The sequence below is a fragment of the Babylonia areolata genome, chromosome 10 (assembly GCF_041734735.1).
Source record: "Babylonia areolata isolate BAREFJ2019XMU chromosome 10, ASM4173473v1, whole genome shotgun sequence".
Classification (NCBI taxonomy): domain Eukaryota; kingdom Metazoa; phylum Mollusca; class Gastropoda; order Neogastropoda; family Buccinidae; genus Babylonia; species Babylonia areolata.
In genome coordinates this window covers 19,668,092-19,686,455 of record NC_134885.1, presented here as the reverse complement: position 1 = coordinate 19,686,455, position 18,364 = coordinate 19,668,092, and the positions used below count along the sequence as shown (strand labels likewise).

General features: G+C 41.1%; 1 protein-coding gene across 1 annotated transcript in view; it reads right to left on the bottom strand.

Annotated features, from left to right (window-relative positions):
* The window catches only part of LOC143286306 (flavin-containing monooxygenase 1-like), a 28,370-nt gene that overhangs the window by 9,181 nt on the left and 825 nt on the right, over positions 1 to 18,364 (bottom strand). Inside the window, exons 2-5 of the mRNA XM_076593844.1 lie at positions 4,856 to 4,996; positions 2,428 to 2,645; positions 743 to 1,001; positions 147 to 202 (exon numbers count right to left, since the gene is read on the bottom strand). Of these exons, the coding sequence (XP_076449959.1) occupies positions 147 to 202; positions 743 to 1,001; positions 2,428 to 2,645; positions 4,856 to 4,996 (674 nt within the window). The remainder of the gene's footprint in view (positions 1 to 146; positions 203 to 742; positions 1,002 to 2,427; positions 2,646 to 4,855; positions 4,997 to 18,364) is intronic.

Below are 18,364 nucleotides of genomic sequence, written 5' to 3'. Positions count from 1 at the left end.
TGCTGAGTTCTAAGACATCTTAGACGCTTTGGTCTAAGTTTGTTTCGACATCTGGGAAAATGCATTTCAGTGGAAGACAATACTGTCTTGTGAACTGGGCCAAAGTAAAAATAACATTCATGCCTGAGACATTTATCTGTTATTACCTGTTTAGCTACAGGTGCAATGTCACAGGCCACATCTCCTCCTGAGGCCGAGGTGCCTGAAAAAAAAAAGAATTAGCATGCTGTGCACAGTGATTGTCTATGCTATTGTGAGGCTCAGCAGCAAAACATTTTCTCCCATTCATCAGAAGTGCATAACTGCAAATGGTAGACGTTCCAATGCATGCACGCATGCAGAAGACTAATGTAAGCAAGGTAAATGTCCTTTGGGCAAACTTAGCTCATTGATTTTGCTCAATCGCTTTAGTTGTCTGTCCAAAGCATTAGGTGCCACGGGTGTCAGAAGTGTATTATCAGAGTATTACTGTACTGGGTCTATGGATGACCGGGCATCCAGAACCTATGCATCAGTTGAAGGAAAATGGCCCCACTCCCCTTTTGGTTAATCATAATTAGTCTGAAATTCACATGGAATTTTCACTATGACCTCCACTTTCTCAATACCCTTTGAATATAAAACGATTCACAGCAATGCATGTAGCAAAAGCTAAAGAAATACGCAACAATTATCAGGTTTCTAGTTAAAACATTCACCAAGGAAACAAAGATGGCAATAAGCAAACACAAAGAAAACTTACCCACAACCAGAACCGTCCTGCCCTTGTAAGGCTGGGGATCTCTGTAGCTGTTGGCGTGGCTGACACGTCCTTGGTACCCCTCATCCAAACCAGGAGTGTCCGGGATAAAGGGTACAGTAAAGAATCCCTGACACAGAATGACCCCATCATAGGTTTCCGAGGTCTTCTCATCACTTTCTGTGTTGCCCTCTGTTTTGCATGTAGTCACTACCCAGCGTCCAGTTTCATTGTAGTCGTCAGTTTTGCGAACGTCCAACACCTGGAAAACAAACATAGTTCTCAGATTCAATCATGTATAATAATAGTTTTGTTATCATCCCATCCTCATGATTTCTTGACCCTGTACGTTATGTGTATTTGTTTGAAAGTTCTGATAAAAAAATGTTATCCCTTACTAGATTTGTTCTGACAAAGGCAAACGAAACCCCACAAAAACTGGCGATGAAGAGGGTGAAACTGAAGGGCATACTCACTCCAGTGTTTTATCGTCGTTTTTCCATGGACTTGAGACCATTGACTTTCACGTGGGGCATTGTGGTCGTTTGACTCGGCGTTGTTTTGTGCCTTATCATGCCTACAAGTACTTCTAAACGTCGTATGAAGTGAAAAAGGACTTCATTTTGAGAAAAGTAAAGACTGGAAATTTTTTCGTTTCATCAATTCAAGGGTATTAACTCGCATGATTCTGTGGATATTTTTATGGCAGTTTGGGGCATAATCCAGTAAGTGATGAGGCGTTCACAATTCTTTCTCTGAATAAATATTTAACGGTCTCCTTCTCCAACTTTCCATCACATATTAGCGTGTATTGTCCATTGAATATAGGATTGAACGGGCAGGTCAACAACTTGAAACAAAATGGCGTCGCTCGCGTTCGCGAAGAATATGAGCACGCGCTTTGAATGTGTATAAATATGTGTACGCAATTGATTTTTGCCCATGACCTTCAGGGCTCAGCCAATAGATCTATGAAGTCCACTCGTCGTATTGATTTTAGTATTTTCCGAAAAAGACCACTTGGGCGAATGAACATAGTGAAAGCCCTGTACACTGAGAGTAAAACACACAAGCTTTTTATGTATTGAGTATAATTTCAAAATGTAATGTTTAAGATGAGAAAGATCAGTTTAAAGCAAATTATGTCCCGTAGCATTAATTACAGATTAATTTCCCCTTTTTACTATCTGCACCAAAACGTTTGCAAAATAAATAAAACTTTCATTCTTAGCAAAAGAAGTTCCTGTTTGAACAAAAAATGATAATAATGACTGCTTTTGTTGTTGTGTCAGAATATCAGATCAAAGTGCCAAGTTTAGTGAATAAAAAAAACACACACACACACAAAAAACAGTAAATGCAGTTTGCATATAATTTGGCTTCCTTTTAAAAAATTTTTGTGCCGATCCCTGAGGTGCAATATTGTTTTAAACAAGATGACTGGAAAGAACTGAATTTTTCCTATTTTTATGCCTAATTTGGTGTCAACTGACAAAGTATTTGCAGAGAAAATGTCAATGTTAAAGTTTACCACGGACACACACACACACACACACACACAACCGAACACCGGGTTAAAACATAGTCTCACTTTGTTTACACAAGTGAGTCAATAAAATGAAAAGATAAGAACGAATAGCAAGACGTCGTCATCAGTAAGAACACAAACATTAAAGACGTTGCCTCACCTTCGTGTTGAACGATACATGTTGCACCAGTTTGAAATGTTCAGCATAGCTCTGTAGATACTGCTGAAAAAGACGATGGGGCAAGAAAGGGGGATAACTGGCTGGCATGGGGAAATCACTGAAGCATATCGTGGCTTTGCTGATGTTGGTGACAAGGTTGTCGTACATCACAGGCCCATTGCCGTACTTTGGTGTGTCTGGTGTGTACCACACCCCACCTGAAAAATGTCTCTTCATTAGTATTTCAATTTTCTTTTCTTCTGGGTTGATTTGTGGGATGGGTTCTTCTTCTTCTTGTTTTCGGTTGTGTGTGTGTGTGTGTGCGCACGCGCGTGTGTGTGTATGTGGGTGCGCGCGCGCGTGTGTATGTTTGTTTTGTTCGTGTAAAATAAAACAAATGCAAAATATAGAAAATTTGGCTTAAACATCGTAGGATAAAAAATCTTCACAGTCATACCAATGATAGGTTGTAAGTCATCCAAATCAAGCCGTATTTCCGGATCATTAACGGTTTATTTCGTTGAGGCTCGTTCCAGAATCCGAAAACGTCATTTACCGCTTCCCAGTTGCCGGAACCTAGCCTATGGTTGGTGAGACGACGGTATGACATATTTTTTCTTGTTCGGAATTACAAGAAAAAGAATACAAATTGTGGACAGAACACATACAGTGACACTGACTACTCCATCAATGTGTTTGCTGCAAATGAATATTCTAAAGTGGATACTGAATTAACACGAATAAATATAAGAATTGAATCAAACGTTTCTTTCAATTTCAATCAACCTGTTGCTGGACTGGTTTCTGCAGATCTATACATGCTGCAGTGTGCCTGAGGCGATGTCAACGTCTCCTTTACGGCAAAATTAAAGGAATTTCTTAAATGACTGAGATATGTCAAGAAAACGTTATTTCAATGCTGTTTAAACACAATAATATTTTTATTGCGCTAAAAAAGACCCATAGCTTTAAACATTAAATTTAGTCGAGTGACGTCATATGTGGCGTAGCAGGTCAGGGTTTTTTCAAAGCTTTTCAATATTTAATACAGGGCCCATTTTAATGATTTTTTCACCCCTTTTTTCTCATGATTCCTTCACTGGATACAACACGTTTAGTGGCATTAGTCTTGAGACCAAGCTAAAGGTCTACAGAGCAGTAGTTCTCCCCACACTACTGTACGCCTGCGAAACTTGGACAGTGTACCAACGACATGCCAAGAAGCAGAACCACTTCCACACAACATGCCTCAGGAAGCTCCTAAACATCAAGTGGCAAGACAGGACCCCAGACACAGAGGTGCTCGCAAAAGCCACCCTTCCCAGCATCATCACCATCCTGATGCAGTCCCAGCTTCGCTGGGCTGGACACGTGGCGCGCATGCCAGACCATCGGCTGCCCAAAAGGCTCTTATATGGCGAGCTGCAACAAGGGAAGAGATCACATGGAGGTCAGAAGAAGCGCTTCAGAGATACTCTGAAAGTCTCTCTTAAAGCGTTTGATATCAACCCTGACTCCTGGGAGGAATCTGCAGTGGACCGTGACAAATGGCGCGCTGCTGTGCACAAAGGCGCCAAGTTGTGCGAGGCCAACAGGACTGCAGCAGCTGTTCAGAAGAGACAGGCCAGAAAGTCACGGGCAAACAAGCTCCCTGACAATGATATGCCTGTCTTTGTCTGCCCCAACTGTCAGCGAACATTTCGTGCGCAGATTGGACTGTTCAGCCATCTGCACATTCACAGATAGATTCATGAGCATCCTCCCCCCCCACCCCACCACCACCCTCCCCCCATCCCCCAGCTGGATGACAACGATGGTCATCATCGATCTCGATGGACACACCACCACCACAACACATTTCACAAGTGAGTCTTGAAGGCCTTGCCTCTCTTGTTACATGTATCGATTCAAATACATCATAATCCTTAATTATCAACTTTAATTAAATGGTTGTTGCAAGATTGAATTCCAATGTTTTTGTTATATTATTACAGAGTGGAGAGTGCCCTTGTGGTGAGGGACCAATGACAACCGACCACATCCTTCAAGACTGTAGGACGCATGCAGCATCCAGGAGGAAGTACTGGCCAACACCGACAGCAGTGGAAGCCAAACTGTACGGCACCCTGGAGAAGCTGCGACGGACGGCAGCCTTTATCAAGGACACCGGGCTGCTCATCTAATGGGAGGCGAACGAGGAAGAAGAAGAAGAAGAAGAAGAAGTTATATTATTGCCGCAGACATTTTAATGTAGTTTGCAAAACAGGAAGAACTCAATTTTTTTTTTTTACAACTGAGTGCTATTTTACAAAAATTGAATGCTAGCACACACACACACACACACACACACACACACACACACACACACAGAGAGCCGGAGAGAGAGAGAGAGAGAGAGAGAGAGAGAGAGAGAGAGAATCGTTCTCACCCAGATCCGAGTTGATCTCAAAGCAGTGGGGCTGCAGGCCCTCCTCCAGACAAGCTTTGATGGACGTCAGTCCTGCCGCCCCACAGCCTACTATGGCCACCTTCCGTCTGCTCTGCTCCCTCATTTTCTGCTGCAGTGTGCCTGCAAATTAACTGTGTAATAAGAGGATGCCCCTTTTCTCCCCTTGCATTAGTTCTTGCCATGGAAATTTTTAGCAGAAATGATTATGAACTTTGCAACAATGGCTATAAAACGCCAGCCATGGACAAAATGAAAGACACTTATCTAAACATTAAACAATTCGCAGATGACCCAAACTTGTTTCTGAAACTTAGACAGGACGTGTTTACTTTCCTGACTACACTTAACTTGTTTGAGCATTTTTTCTGGGCTGAAATTGAATTTGCATAAACAAAAGCAATGAAAATGGGCAAACATGTCACAGAACAGAATTTTCCATTTGTACTGGTTGACAAAATGCAAAAATGGGCATGTATTCCCAAAGAAACAGAATAGCAAGCAAATTGGGGAAAATTAGGAGGAAATTTAGAGAAACAGTATAAATGATAACAAAAGTTGATAGAAGAATGGAGCGAAGAGTCCAAAGTATCCGCGGTAAAATATCTGTCATAAAAACTTTGTCAGTCTACACATGTCATGCAATCGACTGGTACCCCGGAAGAAAAAAAACCAACCTTGAAACAAATATACTCGATGTTCTACAAATCTTTTGGCAGAGAAAATATAGCAACATTAGAGCCTTTGAGAAAATGAAAAGAACAATGCAAAGTGAGTGTAATGATATAGGACTGAACATGATAAGTATGCTAGTATTTCAGAGATGCATGCACTGACAAAGAAATGGAAAATTATATAATGCAACGGAAGAGAACTAGAGTATAAAACGCAGATGGCATCTAACAAAATATTAAATCACTATGAAATATATTCTGTTCGGCATTTGTTTGGAAGCTCAAATGTGAAAATATTCTGCAAATACAGAAGAAGTGATATTAAGAACAATCGGCAAATGTGTTAAAGTATCTTCTACGGACATTTCATAAGGATATCAGACTGATGCCTTTGGCCAAGATGATCTTGTTAAAATAAATCATATTATCTGGATATGTAAAATGTGAATACGTCTTGCTAATTTTGAATAAACTATGTCATTCTGATGGTTAAAATGTGTATAAATGTGGCTAGAAATACCACAGAAAAAAATGTTCACCTTGCAACTTATCTTTCACCAACAGTCAAATATTCGAAGTCAATACATCCTATGACACTACATGGATCTTAAAGAATTGTTGCGACTCAAGAGAAATTACTGTTAATGACTATTACTGAATGCAAGCACTCATTAAAAAGAACACAAATAGGGTAAAAGAAGCAAATTTGGGTGCTTTAACTTGGAACTTAGTCATCTCGGATACTACGACACAGAAAACCACGTGAAACTTAAGGGTTCAAAGATTTATTTTCCAGTAATTTGCACGGCAACTGAATAAAGCGAAACATTTTAAAATTTCGAAAGAAGCCCAATTTACCATCACGTGAGGCTATTCTGAGTACGTTGTTCGTGAATATGAGCAGGGCTGACCAATAAACTATCATGTCATGTGCCCAAATAACTGACAATGCAAAATATACAAAGTCGCGTTTCTTTTCTGGAAATTGAAGAAATAAAAGGAAAACGCAGTTTCCTACTCTGTGTCGTTATATTTGTTATGTAACATTCTTCTGCGTGCAGCCACATAGATCCACCAACACATACGCAGTTTCGTGTACAGTCAATATAACATATGTAAAAATAAAAGCACAAAGTACAGAAGGCAGTCTGGGTAAGTCAGGGTGACAAACCACAGGACTGTCCTTGTCTTGTGAGTTGACCTTTTTTGTGTCAAGTAATATCCAACTATACGCACAGACACACAGACGCGGGAACACATAAGATCGCACACATACACGCACAAACACACACACACTCACTCTCTCTCTCAAACACACACACTCTCACACACACACACACACACACACACACACACACACACACACACACACACACTCTCTCCGTCTAATATCACTTAAAGTGGCAGACGTCAAACTGAAGACAACACACACACACACACACACACACACAAACACTAACACTAACACAGAGCTCCTTGTAAATGAACAGCTTTTCTCTGATCACATGCATGTAACAGAGTTGGTTTTGCACATGAAAACAAAATTTACAACAGTGTTAAAGGAAGAATGAGGAGGTTATTGAAAAAATAGTTTGGAATGTTGCACACGTTGATGTGTTCCTTTATGAGTTGTCAATGCCAGAAATCCGTGTGAAACTGGACTGTGCAATGAATCTAATAGGCGTAGACGGGAATGATGCCTTGAGTGTATTGAGTGCTCTGTTTGTATGACGCAACATACATCTGTTTGTAGTAGTAGGAAATCACATGACTGGTTACATCATGAGTGTAAAGAAGAGAAATGTTAGAAGATTATTAAGAATTAGATGTCGATGGAGGAATTGTTTTTGTTTAATGTCCCGTCACACATATCGGTGATTGAAGACATTTTGTTAAAGTATTTATGAATACATTTGAGTATTATCGGTTAGAAGGGGTGGGAGATGTGAATGAATGGAGGGTTGGGGGAAACTGGGCAAATGAGGGTGAAATGAGCGTGAAATCTGAAAAAAAAAATCTAAATACAATTACAGGAAATTATTTAAAGGACTTCGTAAAAGAGAAGTCGTTAAACTGACAAGCGAAACAACTGATAATGAATGCAAAAAGTCAAAAACAACAACGTTCTCAGTCACTTGTGAAGACACACTTTCGTGTACATAAGGCTTCATCAAGCTACAGTCAAAAATTATATGCTTAATTGTCAGGTTACTAAAGCATGTGCACTTGACATTAGAACAATACTTGGTCCGTAATGAATTTGATAATAGTCTGAGAGCTGAACTCAGAATTGGTCTGCGAATCGGACCAAAGTCTGTGAGAGTCAACTGACGAGGTTTTAGACTTGAATTCAAGCACCCATAAAAGTCTCTTTCTAGTATATTGCTTATTTTCTTGTACGACAATGGGCAATATACTTTTATACTATCTATATGATTCTTTGCTCCACTTTTTGCTTCCCTGTCTGCTTGGTCGTTATAAAGGAATCCAGTGTGGGATGGTATCCAACAAAAATCAACATTTGTACCCTTCACAAATAGGGAGTGCAATAAATACCTAATTTCAAACAATAAATCTTCTCTTTGATTATTCTCAAAAAGGAGCAAACTTTATAAAACAGATTGAGAATCAACACAAAATAGGATATTACTTACTATGATTGGTATATTAACAAGATGATTTAAATCCATAAGGATGGCCACCAATTCAGCTGTAAAAATTGAATGTCCCTTACCTAAATAATATGATTTTTCTGTTTTTAGGTGAGGAATGACAAAAGCAGATCCTGCACTGCTATCATCCAGGACCGAGCCATGAGTGTAAACTTTTAAATGATAATCAAAATTTTCTTCTAATTCAATTATGACTGATGCGTGCTATTATATGTGGAGATTCTCCTTTTGTTGTGTCAGAAGCACATATGTATGTTGACGTTCGCTTTTGTTAACTCCCAGGGAGGGACAGGTGGCACCAGAACACGAGGTGCCATATCATGCAAATCAATGTTTGCAGAATTTAAAATATCTGACACATATGTGCGAATGGTTTGTAGATGTAAATTATTTTTTGCATTTTTTGGAAAACCAATATCAGACCTGATAGTTAATTCCTCAAAATCCTCCACTGCTGTACATCTCATGATGTATTTAGCAGAACATAATTTTCTGATTTCATCTAGTGGTAGAATACCCACAAGCTTATAGGCTCCTGAGATGTCGATCTTTAAAGCCTGAAGAAGATTTTGCGAGGCGTGAATACAACATTTACTTAAAAGAAAAAAGAAGGAGTTTGATGATAAAGTTTTTTTTTTGTTTGTTTTTTTAAACTTTTTAAATTTTTTTCCAAAAATAGGTATACAATACATACAGAGAATAGTATGAAACAAACAATATACAACGAACAGTAGCATCTTCCACTACAGAGAGAGAGATAAGACAAAATAAAACAAAACAGACTATAACAAGGCAAAACAAATCTGTAACAACATCAACAACAAATAACAACAACAACAACAAAATTGTCCAATTATTCAATCAATCAATGTTTACATCTTAATGATTGTAGTAATCATGATGATTTAAGATGACATTAATAATAAATAGCCTGGACCAGTTGTGACATAGCAACAGCATCAAATGTATCAACTATTACAGTAATGGTATATAGGGTAAGGCGAAAGCGAGTGGTGGCATTATAATATCATAATAATAAGGAGCATGAGTAAACCACTTCTGCATTATTGGAAAAGAAAGCTTGTAGTTGATCACATTGTAAAGACAACAGCAACCATAAAGGTTCAAAAAATAAACAAATAATACATATAAGAAATAAATAAAGACCTGTTAGTACAAAGTAAGGACTGTTATACAGAATGGTAACTATGGAACATGCGAAATTATGATTAAGTAACAGTTTCCATAATTGGAAGGTAACTGCTCCACTTTGTACGGAAAGCATGATGGTTCATTAGTATATAAGATGCATGTTCTTCGATTTTGTATCTGAGCTGTGTTTTAAATGCATTGAGTTGTGGTGGTTGTTTATTGAATTTGCATTTGTACAGAAAGTTTTTGGCAAGTAAAATAATGAAATCTAAAATGTCATCTGTAGCAAATGCGTGTGAGTTTCCAAATAAAACTAATTCTTCACATAATTGGGCATTGTATACATTATTGCATTTGTTATTAATATCAGTTTGGAAAGCAGTCCAAAATCTCTGCACAATCTTACATCTCCAAAAAAGGTGTTCAATGGTTTCTGGATGTGATCCACAGAAGCTACATTTATCATTGTGAGAGATATTCATCTGTTTCAGTGATTTGTTTGTTGCAATAATCCTACGAACTATTCTTATTTGAAACCATTTTAAGTTAACGTCACTTATTTTGTGTATTTTGTGAAATGTCTGTTTCCAATTAATGTTCAGTTGCAACAAATCGTTCCATTTCTTACAGCATTTAGGGGTCGTATTGTTTTTAACTAGAGTATCGTAATAAACTTTTGTTCCTTTTTTCACTGAATATATCATTTGTAATGATTTTCTCATCTGCAAAGCAGTGTTATTATCAATTTTAACGTTTAGTTTTTTTTTAAATATAATTTCTGACTGACCTTATTGCAACCATTTAAAGTAAGGAAATTTGTTATATTTCCATGCTTTTGACTAAAATCTTCATAGGAAAGGAAACTACTGTCCTCGTGCACTAGATGAGAAATATTCCAGACACCCTTTTCCATCCAATTTCTGTATGATAAAATCTTACTTCCAATTTTAATATTTTGGTTCAGAAAGATTGGTTCTGCTAAAACTTCTTTGCTACTTAATAGTGGGACCTTCTGACAAAATTCTTTGTAGGCTTGGAAAACATGAATCCAGAACTTATACTTATCATTAGGTGTTGGTAGACAGGGTCCACATCTATCAATATCTTCGATAACTGGATTGCTTTCTTTTATTATTATTGTCCATTTATGGTTTGAAAACTTTAATTTACGTATCCAGCTCAGTTTAAGACCTTTAATAAATTGTTTGATGTCAAACATTCCTAATCCTCCTAATCTTGTACTTTTAATTACTGTTTTTCTACTTATTCGATCCTGTTTTTTGTTCCAAATGAACTTAAAACATGCCTTCTGCAGCTCATCAATATATTCATCAGGTAGATTTGGTAGAAACATCCACAACTGGGTTATTTTTGATAAAATCAATGACTTGAGAACAGCTATCCTTCCTAAAGGGGTAATCGGTCTTTTTATCCATATTCTAAATAACATTCTATTTTCAGACATTTTGTCTTTATAGTTTAATTCCTCACATTCTTCTAAATCAACAGTAAACCACACTCCTAAGATTTTAAATTTTGGTGGGTTCCACACCATTTTTAAATGAGGTAGATATCTAATTTGACATTGTTTTCTGCTACCCAGCCATATTGCTTGAGTTTTACCTGTTTTCATAAATAATCCTGAAAAACTACTAAACGAGTCAGTTGTCCTTATGATCTCCTCAAACGGTATTCTATCTGCTTTGGTCATCAGTTGGGTGTCATCTGCAAACTGTGCAATTTTATGATCTGTATTGTTAATATTAATACCTTTAATCAGTTTATTTTCTCTTATCATTATGCCAAGGATTTCAACACATAAAAGAAATAAGTAGGGTGAAATGGGATCACCTTGACGACATCCTCTCTCTACTGGAAACCAAGAAGACGCCGTTCCGTTTACTACTACTGCTGATTTAATATTTTGATAAAAAGTACTTATCCATCTACAGAAGACTGGACCAAATCCAAATGCTTTTAACACTTTCATCATGAAAGTGAAGTCAACAGTATCAAACGCTTTTTCAAAATCTATACAAATCAATAAACCAGGCAACTGCTTTGAATTTAAATAATGAATCATATCATGTATTAATCTAATATTGTCACCAATAAATCTGTTAGACATAAATCCTGTTTGGTCATCACTAATTAAAGAGGACACCACAGACTTAACTCTATTTGCTAAGCAAGAAGATCCAATTTTGTAAACAACATTTAATAAAGATATCGGTCTCCAGTTCTTAATAAATTCTCGTGGTTTGTCACCCTTTGGTATACAAATTATTATGCCTTCTTTCTGTGTTTGTGACAGTTCACCTTTCTTCAAACCTTCATTTAGTGACCTGACAATTAAGTATCCAAGATCCTTCCAAAAGAATTAAAAAAATTCGGCAGAAAAGCCGTCAGTACCTGGACTCTTATTGTTCTGCATGCGTTTAAGTGCCTGGGTAGCTTCTTCATAGGTAATTTCACCCTCAAGGTTTTCTATTTCTATATTACTAAGTTTAGGCATTTCCTTAACAATATCTGCTATTTCACATGTTTGAATAAGTCTCTTTTTATATAAATGTTTATGGAAATCATTAACCTCCTTTAATATTACATTATGTTCATGGAGTTCTTCTCCTTTGTCTGTAACTAATTTCTTCATACTCTTATTTACAAAGTGCCTTTTTTCAAGATTACAAAAGTATTTTGATACTTTTTCTCCTTCTGCTATCCATCTGGCCCTTGAACGCATGAGTACTCCTCCCATCTTCTTTTTTCTAATATCTACAAGCTTTGACTTATTCTCTTCTATTCTATCATTTTCTTGACATGTTCTGACATTCCTGCTTTCTAAGTTCTGTATTTCTATTTCTAACTGTTGTTCTTCCTCCTCTGTTTTACGTTTTTCCATTGTGGCATATGAAATTGTTTTTGATCTAATCTTCATTAATAGAACATCTAACAATAATTGGTCTGATATTACAAACTGTATTTCGTACATTGGAATGTTTCTTAATTCTTCATAATTGTATACTGGAACTACATATTCTCTAATAACTTGTTTGATTTCTTCTTTGATTTCATTTACATAATCTATATCTTTCAGTAAAGAATTGTTGAATTTCCAGAACGACTTTCGTTTAATTTTTTCACCAAATGAAAGTTTAAGAACTATCATTGAATGGTCTGTCCTATAGCCATATTGGATGTCTGCTTCATGTACATACTGTATCAAACATTCAGATATAAGGAAGAAGTCCAAACGGCTCTGTTGAAAAGGGGATGGTCTACGCCATGTAAAACGTGTACTATCAGGGTTTAAGTCTCGCAAACATACATATCAAAGTTTATCATAATATCTTCCACTTTGTCTCTAACTTTAGGGTTATTTATGTGTTTATAATTAAAATAATCTTTATGTGGGTCAAGAAGTAGATTCCAGTCACCTCCAATAATCAGGTTTGGGTATCCAAACTGTGTAATATTTTTTTCCAGTTCATCATAAAATTCTGGGGAATCTTTGTTTGGGCCATAAATATTGACAATTAAGAAATCCTTTTCTACTGTTGTGAAGGAAATAATTATGCAGTTTCCATTAGGATCCTTGTACACCTTTTTAATTTCAAATTCAAAGTTGTTATTGAACAGTAACACCTCTGGATTGTGAATTATGAGATGCAAAGTGACAAGTGTAACCCCATTCAGATCTAACATACGATTCAATATTTGGGTCGAAATGTGTATCTTGAAGAAGATAAATGGAGTGTTTCTTTTGTCTAAGAAAGTAAAAAACATCTCTCCTCTTTTTAACGTTACCCAGTCCTTGACAGTTCATGGAAACAATGCTTATATTTTCCATTTCATTTTATTATTATTGTGGCTATTATATCAAGTAATTAATGGCTTATACTATATTTTCTAGTGGAGTCTAGAGGGCATCCACTCATTCTATTGTTTGCATGGTACATAGTACAACTGTAGTCAGGTCAGGTCTCTACCTGCCACAGGTACCATGTAACCCTGTGCTACCTGTCACATGTGGGCAGATGGAGCTCGACAGCCTGGGAAGGCAGTCCATCTAAGACAAGGAAAAGTCTGAAGTAAAACCCATGAAGTGCTAAGGAATGCAGGACAGTCTCGACATGCATTGACCCTGGGTCCATGGCCATGTCCCGACTTTCAGTAGCCGCGCCCCCGTGCCTCCGAGGAAGGTTTTTGAGCCAGAGGCTAGGACAAGGACAGTCTGATATAAAACCTACGACCTGAGGACCTCACTGTCACCGTCCCAGCTTGCTAAGCTATGGCAGATGAACCACGGGTGTAAAGGGTGGGGCCAGTACTGCGCACACTGCACTCCACCTAAAAATTCCATTGCGCAGGCTTGAAGGACACGTCCACGTCCGCGCCACCAACTATTCCAAGTCCTGTAGCGATGGGAAAGGGGCGAAAACGGCAGGTGGAAGATGTCACTGGAATCCGCAGTTCCAATCCTGCATGCAGGCGGTTCAGGATATTGGTCGCCTGATTGTTGACCCGGAGGTGACAGCATCACTCGGCAGCACCCTGAACGACCAAGCAGCCTTTTCTAGGGACAGCACTGCTTGCTCCACACGGAGAGGGGCCTAGAAAAGGTGGTCCAAACAAATGCTCATCTGCATACCCCCCAGTTGGCTAGCCGCGGTCAACGGGCATCTCCAAACGCGGTCGAACAACAATAGAGAAGAAAAGGCCGGCACCTGCCTCACAATTAGGTGCAAAAGGACTAAAGGTAGCATGCTGGAACATCCGAACCATGCGTGACTCTGCAGACAGCAACCACCCAGAAAGGCGTTCCGCTCTAGTCGCACACGAACTTCAGAGACTGAACATTGACATTACTGCCATCAGCGAAGTCCGCTTTGCAGGGGAAGGCAGCCTCCAGGAACACGGCGCTGGGTACACCCTCTACTGGTCAGGCAAGCCAGAGACCGAGAGACGCCTTTATGGCGTAGGCTTTATGGTCAGGAGCACCATTGCCTCCAAGCTTGAAAACCTGCCAACAGGACACTCAGACCGAATTATGTCCATGCGCCTCCCACTACGGAACAAACAGCATGCCACTCTGTTCAGCGTGTACACTCCAACCCTCCAAGCGGACCCCACAGAAAAGGTCAAGTTTTACACTGATCTGCGCAACCTCGTTCAGAACACCCCTGCTGACGACAAGGTCATCATCCTTGGCGACTTCAATGCCAGAGTTGGCCAAGATTCAGAAGCCTGGAAAGGAGTCCTTGGCAAGCATGGCGTTGGTAATTGCAACGACAATGGGCGCCTTCTTCTCGAGTTCTGTGCAGAGCAGCAGTTTACCATCACCAACACCATTTTCCAGCAGAAGGACAGCCTGAAGACAACGTGGATGCATCCTCGGTCCAAACATTGGCACCTCATTGATTACATCCTGATGCGCCAGAGAGACGTACGAGACGTCCTACACACCCGAGTGATGCCCAGCGCGGAGTGTCATACTGACCACCGCCTCGTCCGCAGCAAGCTCAGGCTCCACTTCAAGCCCAAACCAAAGAAAGGAGGAGCTCCTAGGAAGAAATTCCAGGTCGGCAACTTTCAGTCAGCTGAAGTGAAAGCTGAATTCCAGGCGAAGCTTCAGGACAAACTTGAAGACCCCAGTTGCCCCACAGACCCCTCTCCAGAAGCACTATGGGCACAGCTGAAATCAGCCATCCTGCAGTCCTCTGAAGAAGTCCTAGGGTTCTCGTCGAAAAAGAACAAGGACTGGTTTGACGAAAACAACCAGGAGATCCAAGAATTGCTGGCGAAGAAGAGATCAGCCCACCAGGCTCACCTTGCACAACCGTCTTGTCCGGTGAAGAAAGCAACCTTCCGGCTCATATGCAGCAACCTCCAGCGCAAGCTTCGTGAGATTCAAAATGGGTGGTGGACCAACCTGGCAGAGAGGGTTCAGCTTTGTGCAGACACTGGTGACTACCGGGGCTTATACGAAGCCTTGAAGGCGGTGTACGGTCCCTCATACCAGGTCCAGAGTCCTTTGCGCAGCGCAGACGGCCAGGCGCTCTTCACAGACAAGACGTCAATCCTGAACAGGTGGTCGGAACATTTCCAGGCCCTCTTCAGCGCCAACCGCACGGTTCAAGACTCGGCAATTCTCCGCATCCCACAACAGCCAGTGAAATTACAACTGGACGAGCTACCAACCCTAGAAGAGACTGTCAAGGCCATTGAACAGCTGAAATGTGGCAAGGCAGCAGGGGTTGACGGAATTCCGCCGGAGGCGTGGAAGAATGGAGGCCCAGCACTACACTCCAAACTCCACAACCTCTTTGTCTGCTGCTGGGAGCAAGGCAAACTACCACAGGACCTCCGTGACGCAGTCATCATCACCCTGTATAAAAACAAGGGAGAAAAGTCGGACTGCTCCAACTACAGGGGGATAACTCTGCTCTCCATCGCAGGCAAGATCCTCGCCAGAGTCCTCCTAAATCGGCTGGTGCCTACTATCGCCGAAGAACATCTCCCAGAGAGTCAGTGTGGCTTTAGAGCCAACAGAGGCACCACTGACATGGTCTTCGTTCTCAGACAGCTACAAGAAAAATGTCGGGAACAGAACAAAGGACTGTATGCGACATTCGTCGATCTCACGAAAGCTTTCGACACCGTGAGCAGAAAAGGTCTGTGGGAGATCATGAAACGTCTAGGATGCCCCCCAAAATTCCTCAGCATGGTCATCCAACTACATGAGGAACAGCGTGGACAGGTCAGACACAGCAACGACCTTTCGGAGCCCTTCCCAATTGGAAATGGAGTGAAACAAGGTTGTGTCCTCGCGCCGACCCTCTTCACGATCTTCTTCAGCATGATGCTCCAACAGGCCACTGAAGATCTTGGCGACGACGACGGTATCTTCATCAGATACCGCACTGATGGCAGCCTATTCAACCTGAGGCGGCTACAGGCCCACACCAAGACACTGGAGCAACTCATCAGAGAGCTTCTGTTTGCCGACGATGCTGCCCTCGTCGCCCATACAGAAGCGGCCCTGCAGCGTATAACATCCTGCTTCGCAGAGGCTGCGCAGCTCTTCGGCCTAGAAGTCAGTCTGAAAAAGACGGAAGTTCTCCACCAGCCTGCCCCACGGGAAGAATTCCACGCTCCTCACATTAACATCGGTGAGACAGAGCTGAAGTCGGTCCACCAGTTCAGCTACCTAGGCTGCACCATCTCGTCTGACGCCAAGATCGACAAGGAGATCGACAACAGACTTGCAAAGGCAAACAGCGCATTCGGCAGGCTGTACAAGAGAGTGTGGAACAACAAACACCTGAAGAAAGACACAAAGATCAGCGTGTACAGAGCTGTTGTACTGCCCACCCTGTTGTATGGCTCCGAAACCTGGGTCACCTACCGGCACCACATACGACTGCTTGATCGCTTTCACCAGCGCTGCCTTCGCACCATCCTCAGCATCCACTGGAGTGACTACATCACAAATGTCGAGGTCCTGGAGCAGGCAAAGACTATCAGCATCGAGGCAGTGCTGCTAAAGACCCAGCTACGTTGGGCAGGGCACGTGTCCAGGATGGAGGACCACCGCCTGCCCAAGATCGCGCTGTATGGCGAACTGTCCACTGGCCACCGTGACAGAGGAGCACCCAAGAAGAGATACAAAGACTCCTTGAAGAAAGCTCTCGGTGCCTGTCACATTGACCATCGCCAGTGGTCCGCAGTAGCCGCTGATCGAGAGACCTGGCGACGCACCATCCACCAAGCTGTCTCCTCCTTCGAAAACAACCGCAGGGCCAGCCTTGAGGACAAACGCAGAAGGAGGAAGAATCACGACGCTGCAGCCGCGAACCCAGACCAGACTTTCCCTTGCAACCGCTGCGGCCGACTCTGCTTTTCCCGCATTGGCCTTGTCAGCCATGAGCGTGCCTGCATCAGACGTGGACAACGCCCTTCCTAGATCTTCGTCAGCGAAGCCAGGCCATGATGATGATGAGTACAACTGAGCAAAGGCTTTCATATAAAGAAAAATACACTGCTTTATAAGTACCCATCACTGAGTGACAATCATTTATATCATCCACGACGGGACAAGTTAAAATAAAAACAAAGTACATCAAGAGAAAAGCACACATTTAGACATACAGGTAAGTCTTGGTCAAGTGAGTGGGATCTTGCGGCGAGGCGACGTTCGTGCAGCACTGGAAAAAAACACAACAAAACAAACAAAATAAAACAAACCAACCTGTGTTTGTGTCCTGTTTGTGTTAACATAACGTGTGCGCAGGTGGGAGCATGTTACACACACGTGCTCGTGATGCATGCATGTGGGGGTGGGGGGGGGAGCCTATTTTTGTGTCATGTTTGTGTTAACATAGCGTGTGCGTAAGTGGGAGCATGTCGCACGCACGTGCTCATGATGCATGCATGTGGAAAAAAACAAACAAAAAACTACAAAATGACCATATGCATGGCAATATTATCTGCACAATCCATTGAAGTCATACCCTGCACAATCGCCACAACATACACCCCCACGCATATACGTCCACTGGGAAAGTTTAAACTTCACACACGCACCGCGGAATATACGGCACAGTTCTCTCCAGCACAAGGAGTCGGCAATTTTATGTCCACCACGAGAGAGTAGGGAACATAGGGTCGGGGTGCGCGGGAGGAGTAATGGCAAGGAGGGGGAGGGGGAAACGACAGTCAACGATGGAGGGTACGGTAGTAGCGGGACACACCAAGGATACAATAAGCAATAGCAAGCATAGCAGCACACAGAACTGGAGAAACCACACACAAGCACGTGCACAAATATTACGAGGAGAGGTGGGCTGTAAATTTAACGTCTCTCTGTTGTGTGCGGAAATAATGTATTGATACATGTATGTTTAGAAAGAAAAAAGTGTACGAAATGAATAAACGTTGAGTGAATCGTTTGTCTCTAGACGTATTCCAATCATAATATACATGTATATATA